General features: G+C 43.3%; 1 protein-coding gene across 1 annotated transcript; it reads left to right on the top strand.

Moving 5' to 3' along the window:
- Positions 1-12,054: 12,054 nt before the first annotated feature.
- Positions 12,055-13,558, top strand: LOC141714747 (uncharacterized). The gene is made up of 3 exons (XM_074518248.1): positions 12,055-12,185; positions 12,370-13,198; positions 13,289-13,558. Exons 1-3 carry the CDS (start codon positions 12,055-12,057, stop codon positions 13,556-13,558), a joined length of 1,230 nt encoding a protein of 409 aa, XP_074374349.1.
- The last annotated feature ends 1 nt before the right edge of the window (position 13,559 follows it).

Here is a 13,559-nt window from a genome sequence, read left to right as displayed (position 1 = left end):
CAAGGCACGTGTCAGAGGATCCTCAAAACATTTCTCGGCCAGTCCCGTACTGACACGTGTAAAGCATGCACTCCCGCCAGGTGTCCTCCGCTCCCAGAACCAGTGGCTACGATTCAAAGGTACCAACCCCAAACTCTCTCCTTGGGCTATAAATAGCCCAAGAAGGTGAGGTTTTGGGGTTAATCATTTTTTCACACTCATATACACACACAGCCACCTTACATTCATATTCATCTCCATCTTCCCGAAAAGCCAGTTCTTACTCTCACGCCGGAGGCGCCGCGGGACTCCAACCCCCCTTCCGGTGTTGTTTTGTAGGAACCCAACCACAGCTACAACTCTACAGCGGAGAAGGATCCAGGACGCCGTCGAAGGAGCAACCCCGCCACCAGGAGTTATCATTTGGCGCTAGAAGGAGGGGCTCTCCATCCTTGGGTCTCGGTGCCCTTGGATTCACCTTCATCAACAAACTCTTCAAAGAGTCCATGTATTCAAACTTGTAAGAACCCCAAGCAACCAACCTTTTCCATAAGTAAGAATATTGTTTATTTCAGCCACGTTTGTGTGTGCTTGTTATTTTAGGCCACGTTTGTGTGAGCCCATTTTGTTTAGTTAAGTCACGTATGTATGTGCTATCGTTAGTTTTAATCGTTATTACTCTACTTTGAGTATAGCATTCGCGTTGTACTTCATCGTTGAATAGTCCCATAAAATCATTTGAACTGCTCCCAGGAAGCAACCTTAGATCGATATTCTCTATGGCATATTATTGTTATTTGTTGTTGGTATTGTTGAGAAATGGCAAGACCAGGAAAGAATACCTCTGGAAGACCATCTGCTAGTACTCAGGTCCAGGAGCCGGACCACTCCCAGGCCCTCGACCCGGGAGCCGAGAGAGAAACATTCCAGGAGCAGCCACTACATACTCCTGTAGTGGAGAGAATTGTAAACACCAGGGATGCCAGGACCCTCATAGAGCTCAATCAGTACAAGTACACCAATGTCCCGGTAGCTGAAGAACACATGGCAAACCTTACAAGCGATGAACTAGCGGAAGCAATCAGACTATATAGGCAGGAGCAGACCCGGCTCCAAGAAGAAGCCGAACTAGAGGAGGAACCGGAGGAGTCCGGGGACTCCTAGAAATTAAAGAGGTCTGTGTTCGACCGAATTGGGGCCAAAGGGATGAAAAGCAAAAAAGATCAAAGCAAGAAAGAAGCAGAAGCTGCTAAGCAAAGAGATCCTACTCCGAAACTGATTTCTTATGACGAAGAAGAAGAGGGTCAGAAGGACCTCAAAGACATGATCTATGAATTGCAGAGAAAGATGGACAGAGACTCAGGAGTAGAGGTGGGGGAAACATTAACTCCATTCAGCCACTCCCTGGAATCTATCCCCCGGCAGCGGAACTTGAAGCATTACAACTTCGACTCATTCGATGTACTAGGGGACCCAGAGGAGCACTTGAACTACTTTGAGCAGATAGCGCAGATATAATACTACAATGACTTGATGAAATCAAGGTTCTTCGCTTCAACTCTTAAGGGGGGGCCCCAAGATGGTTCAGTAGAATCCCCTCCCGCAGCATCCACTCCTGGAAGGAATTTCGAGCCTCCTTCCTTCGGAGATTTCGGGCAAACAAAACGCACGAAATACACATGTGTCACCTGGAGACAATCCGGCAGCATGACAATGAGTCCCTTTCTGCATACATGCGCCGGTTCCAGGAAGCAATCAATAAAGTTTCAAGTTTAGATGAGAGGGAAGCTTTAAGCATTTTCAGAAGAAACTTGGATCCAGAGCACAATGAGAGATATATAGTGGAGCTAATCAATAAGGAGCCGCAAAGCCTGGCAGAAGCTTACTCAATGGCTGCCAGATTTATTAAGGAAACAGATGTGCTCCAGGCAATGAGGATGACCCGGAATGGGGGGTTCAAGAGTAAAAACACTGATGATCGACCGAAAGGGGGTTACCATCAGGAGAAGAAATTCAAGCAAAACAACCAAAGCCAAGAAAGACAAGCCAACCCGGTTTTCCAAAGACTTGGTCCTAAACAGGAGTCGAACAGCGACCCAGGACCCGTGAAGCAAACCCGGGAGCCAAAGCAGGAGTCGGACTGGACTCCTCTCAACATGACCCGGGAGGAAATCTTGAAAGAGGTAAAAGACAAGCCGTTCTATTATCCTCCGAAGCCAATGCAAACTCCTCCGGAGAGCAGGCCCTACAATAGGCAGTGTGATTATCACGAGACTCATGACCACAAGACCGAGAATTGCTTATCACTCAAGTACTTCATTGAGGACCAAGTGAAGAAGGGGAACATGAACAAGTACTTAGTTTGGGACAACAGCAGAGGGGAAGCGCAGAAGAAAGGAAAGAATGTAGTCAATGTGGTCCTAGGCGGATCCTACTCCCCACCCCGGAGCCCGAACTTCGGCGAAGAAGTGCTCTCAATCCAATCACTCCCAGACCTGGTGATATCCATCAGCAGCAAGGACTACGAAGGAGTCAACCCTCATCACAATACAGCTTTGGTTGTCACTCTAGATATTTTTGATAATGAAGTAAGAAGAATGCTCATAGAAAATGGCTCCTCGGTAAATATCCTCTTCAAGCACACAGTGGATAGAATGCAGTTAGGAAGCATCCGCTTAAATGAGTGCTGGAAGGACCCACTCTATGGTTTCGGCCATAACTTAGTCCCGATCCAAGGAACTTTATACCTACCAGTCATTTTCGGTTCTGCTCCTAACCAAGTGACTCATGTCATCAAATTTTATGTGATCAATGCTCATTCTTCATACAACGGAATCATTGGCAGATCAGCTGTAACCATGATGCAAGCAATAACTTCAATCTCCCATCTCAAGATCAAATTCCCAACCCCGACAGGAGTCAGGGAGATTAAAGGAGATTATGGAGTTGCTGAAACATGCTACAACCAGGGATTAGTTATGGAAGAGACACATCAAGATAACAAAAGGAAGGCTATAGTCCTTCGTAAACAACAAAGCATTAAGAAGCACCGACCCCGGACACGGGAAGAAGCAAACAAAACAAGTCCAGAAGAACTGGCAAGCAACCAAGTCATGGTACTGGACAAGAAAAATCAAGTCCTAGACCAACCTAGTCCTACCATGAAAGCAAACAAAGAACTTGAACAAGCAAACATCTATCTGAAGAAGAACTCTGAAGCCCGGATTTATCAAATGATTTCAAACAAAGAACAAGCAAAAATTGAAGCTGTAGTTAAAACAGAAGAAGTCCAGGTAGGTGAAAGCAATTCTAGCAAAAAAGTGAAAGTTGGCTCAGGACTCGAGGAATCCTTCAAGGAGAGATTAGTATCCCTGCTCCGGGAGTACAGAGATGTTTTTGCCTGGAGTCCAAGGGACATGCCAGGACTACATGAGTCCATAGCAATGCACAGCTTGGATGTCAACCCCAACAGGAAACCAGTAAAATAGAAGAGAAGAAACTTTGCTCCGGAGAGGTAAAGAGCCATTGACGAAGAAGTAGAAAAGCTACTCAAAGCAGGAATCATCAAAGAAATCAAATATCCGTAGTGTCTAGCTAATGTGGTCATGGTTAAGAAGGCCAATGACAAATGGAGAATGTGTGTGGACTACACTGACCTGAATGACGTATGACCGAAGGACCCGTATCCTCTTCCAAACATTGATCAACTGATAGATGCCACCTCCGGACACATTATGCTCAGCTTCATGGATGCCTTCTCCGGATACAACCAGATAAAGATGAACCCAAGGGACATCCTGAAGACAGCATTCATAACCCACAGAGCAGTCTACACTTATGTGATGCTACCCTTCGGGCTTACCAGCGCATGATCCACTTACCAAAGAGCAATGAACAAGATATTCAAGTCCCAGATTGGGAGAAACTTGGAGTGCTATGTCGATGACATGATTTCCAAATCAACAACTGTACCAGGGCATGTGGAAGACCTCAAGGAGTACTTTGACAATCTAAGGAAAAACCAACTCAAGCTAAATCCGGAGAAATGCACCTTCGGAGTAGGAGCATGCAAGTTCTTAGGATTCATGATCAGCAACAGAGGCATAGAAGCCAATCCAGAGAAGATAAAAGCAATCTAGGAGATGAAAGCTCCCAGGACCCAAAAAGATGTGCAGAAACTAGCAGGATCCCTAGCAGCACTCAGGAGATTTGTCTCAAAGCTAGCAGAAAGGTGCGCCTACCATTCTTTGATTTACTCAAAGGAGCAACCAACAAGAAAGAGGTAAACTGGAGTCAGGACTTTCAAAAAGCATTTGAAGAAATCAAGTCCTACCTCTCTCAGCCACCAGTCCTAACAAAGCTCAGCCTGGAGAGCCTCTCTACTTATACTTGTCAGCAGGAGCTCAAGTCGTAGGAGCTGCCCTAATCAGAGAGGAGAATGGAACACAACAACCAGTCTACTATGTAAGCCAAGTCTTAAAAGATGCAGAAACAAGATACCCAAGATTGGAGAAGTTTGCCTTTGCCTTAGTCACAACTTCAAGAAAACTCAGGCACTACTTCCAAGGGAGGGAAATCAGAGTAGTGACAAATCAACCACTAAGGAAAATAATCCACAAGCCAGATATCTCGGGAAGACTTGTCAATTGGGCTGTGGAATTGAGCCAGTTCAACCTAAGCTTCATTCCCAGGACTGCAATCAAAGCTCAAGCTCTTGCAAATTTCATAATCGAATGCAACTTCCCAGAAGAAGACCCAGAACCAATGGACATGGACCAGGACCCAAAAAATGATACAAGTCGGGGAGCCTGGACCTTAAAGGTAGATGGTTCTTCAATAAGCGAGAGGTCAGGAGCCAGACTCATACTCAAGAGCCCAGAAGGATTCAAGATTCAAACATCTATATCTTTCAACTTCCCAGCAACAAACAATCAAGCAGAATATGAGGCATTAATCGCAGGACTAAAGCTCTCCCGGACTCTAAGGGTCCAGGACTTAAAAATATACAGCGACTCCCAGATAGTGGTCAAGCAAACAAATGGAGAATACATAGCAAAGGACCCTACTCTGGCGAAGTACCAAGCACTAGTTCAGAGCTACTTAGCTTCAATTCCAAGCCACCAAGTCCTTCAGATATGCCAAGAAGAAAATGAAGAAGCAGATATCCTATCCAAATTAGTCTGGAGTTCATCAGATCTGGACTGCTCAGTCTACTTCGAAGAACTCCACAAACCATCTATCGAATCTGGAGAGGTCTTTGAGATAGAAAGCACTCAAAATTGGATGACTCCCTTCATAAACTATTTGAACAAAGGGGAGCTCCCAGAAGACAAAAGAAAAGCTCAAAGATTGAAAGCAAAAGCAGCCAAGTTCTTCCTCGAAGAAGGAGTACTCTACCGCAGGACCTTCTCATCTCCTATCCTGAAATGCATTGGCCCAGAAGAAGCAAAGTACTGTTTGGCAGAAGTGCATGAAGGGATATGCGGAGACCACATGTCTGCAAAAGCCTTAGCTCATAAGATTATAAGACAAGGCTACTACTGGCCAACCATCCATCAGGATGCAATAGAATTCGTCAAAAAGTGCAAGGAATGCCAGTTCTTCAGCAATGTCTCCCGGATAAGCACAGTCCTACCATCCTCAGTCCTGTCACTTATCCCCTTCGCTGTTTGGGGAATTAACATTATGGGACCCTTCCCTCGAGTAAAAGGAGACCTCAGGTACCTACTAGTCTCTATTGATTACATGACAAAATGGGTTGAAGCGAAAGCAATGAGGAAAATCAATCAGCAAGACTGCATAAAGTTTATGGACAACATTTTGATGAGGTTCGGGTACCGCGAGTCCTAGTATCAGATAATGGGCCCCAATTCATTGGAACAGATTTCGAGTCCTATCTCCAAGAGCGCGGGATCAAGCACAAGAAATCATCAGTGGCATATCCCCAAGGAAATGGCCAAGTAGAAGTAACCAACAGAATCCTGCTCCGAGGCATCGAGAAAAGACTCAAAGTAAGCAAAAGCAAGTGGCCAGAAGAACTACCAAGTGTACTTTGGTCCTACAGGACAAGCCCAAGGACAAGCACCGGAGAAACTCCATTCAAACTAGCTTACAGAACAGAAGCAATGCTTCCTATTGAAGTGGGCTCTCTTTCTCACAGAGTAATAAACTTTGAAGAAGAAGCAAATGAAGAACGACTCAGAACAAACGTAGAGCTAATTGATGAGGTCCGGGACCAAGCTGTGGAAAGGATGGAAAAATACAAGGAGAAAACAAGAGAGCACTTCAGTAAGAAGTCAAGAGTCAAAAACTTCCAAGTTGGAGACTTAGTTCTTCGAGACAATGAAGCATCAGATCCCACAAACACTGGAAAGCTAATGCCCAAATGGGAAGGACCATACAAGATCAAAGAAGGCCTCAGGCCAGGAACCTACAAGCTCCTGAACATGGATGGCTCAGAAGTCCCAAACATTTGGCATGGGCTAAGGCTAAGGAAATTCCACCAGTAGGAAAGCAAATAAAGAAACGAAAAAACTTGTAGCCAATATGGCAAGCAACCAATCTGTTTCTCCTTCTATCTTGTATGAATCATTAATGAAAAGCTTTTTTCTTTTACATATATTTCAAAAGCAAAACACTAGTCCGGACAACCTATTAGTCAGGACTAGAGCAACCAATTTTACTTAGAATTAATTTTCTAACTAAAAGCAACCACTAGTCCGGACAAGCTATTAGTCAGGACTAGAGCAACAATTTTTACTTAGAATTAATCTTCTAACTAAAAGCAACAGCTAGTCCGGACAAGCTATTAGTCAGGACTAGAGCAACAATTTTTACTTAGAATTAATCTTCTAACTAAAAGCAACCACTAGTCCGGACAAGCTATTAGTCAGGACTAGAGCAATAATTTTTACTTAGAATTAATTTTCTAACTAAAAGCAACCACTAGTCCGGACAAGCTATTAGTCAGGACTAGAGCAACAATTTTAACTTAGAATTAATTTTCTAACTAAAAGCAACCACTAGTCCGGACAATATATTAGTCAAGACTAGAGCAACCACGATTACTTAGAATTAATTTTCCAACTAAAGGAAACCACTAGTCCGAATATTCTACAATTCTGGACTAGTGAAACCATTTTTATTTGGAAAAAATTTCTAAGTAACAAAGCTAACTACTAGTCCAGACAAGAAGTTAGTCAGGACCAGTACAATAAATTTTACTTGGAAAAATATTCTAAGGCAAAAACAAACTACAAACACAGAGTAAAATAACAGCAAGGAAAGCAAATATTAGAGATTCGCCGGACTCAATCGAGCCCGGAGCAAAGTACATATTACAAAAACCAAATTTATCAAGTATCAAATCAGCAGCAAAGTTATAAATCAAAGAAGTCAAGAATCGGGAGCACTGGAAGGAAGGAAGCTGGGAAAGGGCCCGTCGAATGGCTCCGGTTCCCCTAGTCCAAGCTCAATATCTTCCTTGGCCTTAATAAACTCAGAGACGAAGCTATCCCAATCGGCCTCCGGATTGGTCTTGATATGCCTTTCAGCAATCAACCAGCACCGAGCTATCTCCGGAGCACCAGCATTGGCAAGAGCTCTATCGTACTCCTCGGATCTCTTAAACTCATCTATAACTTCAGACTCCGGACGCACAGCGGACATCTGTCTCCGGAGCTCAGCTAACTCAGATTTCAAATCAGAAACCTCCTTTTCAGCATTTTCCGCCCGGAGGGTTACTTTATTCAGGTGCTTGTTCAGTCCGAACAGAGAATTATCTTTCACAATTATCTAATCCCGGAGCTAGCTAATCTCAGCATCTTTATCAGTAACAGCAGTCCGGAAGCCTTTGAGCTCATTATATGCAAGAGAGGCTGAACCGGCCATATACCCACCAAGCTGCAAAAAACAGAGAAACTTAGAAAAACATTCTAAGGCAAATCAACACAAGAAATAAGAGAAGACAGAAGTACCTGACCCCAGAGCCGGGAACACTCCTTCATAGTCGCATCGAATCCGGACTCATTCATCCTTCTCCACTCTGTTTGAGTAGGAATCCCAGCCATGAAGTGAGCTACTTCTTCCTCCAGCCCCGGACCACCTCCATCCGGACTCTCTTCTCCAATATTCTTTCCCTTACCAGCCCCGGACCCAGAACCAGCTTCAAAGTTTTCGGCCCGGGGAGGCTTACTTCCAAGGGTGCGCAGCCTCTTCCTCCTCCTCCCATAATCTCCACCCGGAGCCTCGCCTATAGGACCAAGGTCCTCCAGATTTGCAAAATCATCTCCAGTTTCCACTTCGGCATCCAGCTCCGGACCAGGAGGACTCACAAGAACTTCAGGCTCTGGATTTGGAACCGCATTGCTCTGGGATCCCTCTTCCACTGAGGCGTTAGATCCGGACCCAACAGCAGCATTCTTCTTGGGTAGCTTGAAAGCCTTGCCCAGACCTTTCAACGCATCACTATACGCGGAAGACGACATGTCCGGATTGTAGTGAGGCAAACCTACAACGGAACAAAAAACATAAGTCAAAAACAATAAACAATCATAGCAAAAGGAAGCAGATAACAAGTCCGGACAATAAGAAATATAAGTAGTCCGGAAACAAGAAAATACTACTTACAGCCTAGCCTATTCATGGTCCTATGAATCATAAAAGTATCGCGAGTCATCTGAAAATCCAAGCATTCGCAGAAAGCAAACATCAGCCAGATAGCTTCGCCCCGGAGTACTTCCCTACGAAACCGAGTCCGGACTCCCTCCGAAGCAAAATGAGGAAGATAGTACAAATCCAAGCCTCGGAGCATGATCAGCTCTCAGTTCCAGTACTTCAACGAAGACTGCTGAATTACAAGTCCGTAGGAACCCCCGTACCCACACTCCGGAGCCCGGAAACGAAGCTCATACAGGGGAAACTGGCTGGAACGGACCAAATGAAATATATGATGCCATAGTTTAAAGGTGGGCTGAACCTTAAACTTATTGCATGTGGCAATAAACCAAGTCATCCATTTTATACCGTTGGGCGTTATCTGCATTGGAGAAACCTTATATACATACTTGCACAAGTGCTTGAGAAACAAGTGCCAGTGCGGGTTCCATCCAGACCGAAGATGCTCCAGCCATACCGGAACAAACCCATCAGCTGGTCTGTGATAAATCCTTTCATCCGGAGTCGGCCACCTCCACTCAATCCGGCGATCCAACTGAAAAGCAGCCCAGACCGCAGAATCCTGAGCAGCATAATCTAAGCCAGCATACTCATCCTTGAGTTCATAGTGCTCCTTAGCTACTATGCTATCAGTAAACTTCCTATCAAAAGCTTCCCTATCGTAAGGCCCCGGACCTGCATTAGGCTGCCTAGCGTACCCGGATCTAATACTCCTATAATAGAAGCTATCTTCAATCTCCTCACTTTTACTAACAAAATATCCCAAATTCTCCACCCAAAGTCCCTCCGGACTGCAAGTTACCTTTCTGGAAGAGATCTTAGCAACCGAGAGCTTCGTTACGGCCTCAGAATCCGAAGAAGAAGCCTTCTTCCCCATCTCAACTCATTCAGAATCAGCAGAAGACTCAGAATCCGAACTAGACGGCCCCGGATAGCAAGTTATATATGCCTTGGCAAGAGCTTTAGTCTGGACCATAAATCTAAAACAAGTGGCAAAGGTTAGTCTAAAATCCTACAGTTTATTTATCTTGAAAGCTACATGGTCCGGACTACCCTATGATTCAATTTTATAACAAGTTAAAAGTGAACAGTCCGGAGCCCCAATCCAAAATACCAAACTAAACAGTCACTCCGGACTGGAAACCCCATAAGCCAAACAAACAACCCTAGCCTATCACTCCGAACTCAGATATCACAACAACACAAAATCAACAACCGATTACAAACTCCAAAACCTAGCCTATTAATCCGGACTAGGTAAACAAGTCCGGACCCCAACAAAAAACCCAAATTCCAGAAACACTTACAAACCAAAATCAAACACTAAAATATGCCAAAAAACTATATACATACAGATATACACAAAAACATATCAAACATAAACAAAACAAAACAAAATAACCAAACCAAATCGACAAAAGCATAACCCTTAAAAGCAAAACATAATCGACACAAATGCAAAGAAGAAAAACAAGAAAATAAAGAAGGAAGCTTACAAATTAGAGATTACAGAGAGATTGATAAAACTCGAACAGCAGCCGTGAACTTCGAACCTCTACGACGAACACCGGAAAAGCTCTAGAGAAAAAAGAGAAGAAGAGGAGAAAATCAGAGAATCAGTAAAAATTAAAAAAGCAGACAGGGACTCCTATTATAGGCGTGGTAAAACTCAAAGGCCACACGCCACGTGGCACAATCCTGATCGCTCATCGCACACGGTGTTTAATGCTTATCATAATTACGGCACGTCTCTCCACATCTATAACAGCTGTAATAATTCAAATAATTGGGGGGAAACTCCCCAAAACCGTTTCGACTTCCAAGTCCGAACCCCTTCGCTCAGCTCAATCCGGACTTGGGGGCAAGAAAAGCTCAATTCCTGACAAGGACAACCACTTTAGTCCTGATTTCGCCGAACTCAGTTCTATCCGGACTGGGGGGGCAAGAAAAGCTCAACTCCTGACAAGGATAACCACCTTAGTCGAGATTCGCCGAACTCATCGCAATCCGGACTGAGGGGCAAGAAAAGCTCAACTCCTGACAAGGACAACCACCTTAGTCCTGATTCTCCAAACTCAGCTCAATCCGGACTGGGGGGCAAGGAAAAGCTCAACTCCTGCTAAGGACAACCACCTTAGTCCTGATTCGCTGAACTCATCGCAATCCGGACTGGGGGGGCAAGAAAAGCTCAACTCCTGACAAGGACAACCACCTTAGTCCTGATTCGCCGAACTCAGCTCTATCTGGACTGGGGGCAAGAAAAGCTCAACTCCTGACAAGGACAACCACCTTAGTCCAGATTCGCCGAACTCATCGCAATCCGGACTGAGGGGTAAGAAAAGCTCAACTCTTGACAAGGACAACCACCTTAGTCCCGATTCTCCGAACTCAGCTCAATCCGGACTGTGGGGCAAGGAAAAGCTCAACTCCTGCTAAGGACAACCACCTTAGTCCTGATTCGCTGAACTCACCGCACTCCGGACTGGGGGCTAGAAAAGCTCAACTCCTGCTAAGGACAACTACCTCAGTCCTGATTCGCTGAACTCAGCGCACTCCGGACTGGGGGGCAAGAAAAAGCTTAACTCCTGCTAAGGACAACCACCTTAGTCCTGATTCGCTGAACTCATCGCAATCCGGACTGAGGGGCAAGAAAAGCTCAAATTCTTTTAACAAAATAATCAAATGCTCATATTAATGTGGAACTCTGCAATAGTGCAAGATCGATAAAATATTTATTCAAATATATTTATAAAGGGCCGGATAGAGCAACTGCAGTGATTGAGACCACCGAGGAAAGGGATGAAATTAGATCATATCTTGACTGCAGGTATGTACTCTTTGGTAAACAAACAAAATTCCTTCTGAAACTTGCACTTGCCACGTCTGTGTTTTTTTGTCAGGCTGTTTTTTTTGTTTTATTTTTTTATGGTTAACCTAATATAAAGTTTGAAGTTGCCCTTTGGTATAATTCAGAATTCATCTTAAAAATTAATTTAATTTAGTTGCACATATATTTTGGCCTTTAGCCAAAGATTTAATAGACTTTTTACATTTTAAAATTTCATGCCATAATTTTTTGTAAATATGTTTTGTGGAGAGAGTTTCCGCTGATTATGCAACCTTGTATCAAGAATAACTAAAAAATTGGTGGGGAGGTGTTTGGTTATTAACATTATAGAACTACTTTTTAGGGTTTTATGTGTTCCACAAAACCAGTAGGCTGGTACAAAAATTAAATTGATAATTTGAAATAGTAAACATCAAAAAACATTATACATTACACAGTTTCAGAAAATATTATTGCCATTATTTAGTCAAAGTTGATACATGGGTATTTAAATACTTCCTTATGCTTCCAAAGGCATAGCAGTATGCCCCTTCCTTTGTTTACTTTCGTACATGAAACTTAAATCATTAATTTGTTGTGCTGAGGAGACTGAGGGACATTCATTGTGCTTACTTTTAGAAATTTGCAGCATTTTAGGGCGGGAATTCAAGAACTTTGCTTCTACTTGTAATGTCAATTTAGAGTGCAGAATACCGGGAAGAAAGAACATAAACTAAATAATAATAACATTATTACTCTCAATATAGCAATTTTGAGTAAGTCAATCAGTCCTTCTGGTTTCAAACCACCTCTTGATACTTTCACCCAACTTCATGATTCCCCTCACTAATTGATATATAAAAAAGAAACACAACTGTTGATTACAGGCACATATCCGCATGTGAGGCTTGCTGGAGGATCTTTCAGTTTAGCATCAACTACAGATATCCATCAGTTGAACGGCTGCATTTTCACCTGCCTGGTGAGCATACTGTTATATTTGAGGAAAATAGATGCATTGAGAATGTGCTCAATATACCTGGAATAGAAAAGACTAAATTCACAGAATGGTTAGAGACAAATAAGAGGAATGAAGATGCACGTAATCTAACTTATGCGGAGTTTCCCAAGAACTGGGTTTGGAATTCTAAGGAGAAAATATGGACCAGGAGGAAAAAGGGAAAGGCCGTTGGCAGAATCTACTTTGCACATCCAGCAAGTGGAGAGCGCTTCTACATGCGTATGCTCCTTAATTTTGTAAAAGGGAGCACCTCATTTGAGTGTATAAGAATGGTGAATGGGGTAACATATCCGACATTCAAAGCTGCATGTTATGCTTTGGGATTACTTGATGATGATAAAGAATGTGTGGATTGCTTATCTGAGGCTTCTGTTTGGGCAACAGGGAATGAATTACGCAATCTCTTTGTCACAATCCTCATCTTTTGCCAGGTTTCCAATATACCAGAACTCTGGAAAACTCATTCTCAAATACTCTCAGAAGATATGCTTCACTTGCAACGGAAAAGGTTTCAAGTCCCTAACCTCCAACTAACAAAAGAACATATTGAAGCATACGCACTACTTGAAATTGAAGGCCTCATGCAAAAATTAGGAAAAAGCCTAAAAGAAATCGATGAAATGCCGCAACTTGATTCATCCCTCACCCGAGAATTTGGAAATAGATTACTAAATGAGGAATTGGATTATGATCGGGTTGCTTAGAAGATCTTCCATGAAAAATCTCTTAATGCTTTAAATCATTTTCAAAGAATTGCATATGATGCAATTGTACGCTCTATTCAGCATGATGAAGGTAAATTGTTCTTCATCAGTGGTCATGGTGGCACAGGGAAAACATTCTTTTGGAATGTAATTGCTTCAAAATTAAGATCAGAATCAATGATAGTCCTTCCAGTTGCAACCTCTGGATTAGCTTCATTGTTATTACCCAATGGTCGAACGGCGCACTCCCGATTTCACATTCCATTGGATGTCACACCAGAATCTACCTGCGAGATAAAACATGGTACACAATTGGCTGAATTGCTGCAAAGAACTTCACTCATTATCTAGG

The sequence above is a fragment of the Apium graveolens genome, chromosome 3 (assembly GCF_009905375.1).
Source record: "Apium graveolens cultivar Ventura chromosome 3, ASM990537v1, whole genome shotgun sequence".
In the NCBI taxonomy this organism is placed as follows: domain Eukaryota; kingdom Viridiplantae; phylum Streptophyta; class Magnoliopsida; order Apiales; family Apiaceae; genus Apium; species Apium graveolens.
Note: the sequence above shows the minus strand (reverse complement) of the source record. Positions and strands in the feature narration are given on the sequence as shown.

What these genes read in the sequence shown, in the direction of transcription:
- LOC141714747 (XM_074518248.1), top strand. Translation starts at nt 12,055, where the DNA reads ATGAAACTTAAATCATTAATTTGTTGTGCTGAGGAGACTGAGGGACAT. An exon ending in ACTTGTAATGTCAATTTAGA is followed by an intron (nt 12,186 to 12,369) that starts GTGCAGAATACC and finishes TGTTGATTACAG; the next exon opens with GCACATATCCGCATGTGAGG. An exon ending in AGGAATTGGATTATGATCGG is followed by an intron (nt 13,199 to 13,288) that starts GTTGCTTAGAAG and finishes CGCTCTATTCAG; the next exon opens with CATGATGAAGGTAAATTGTT.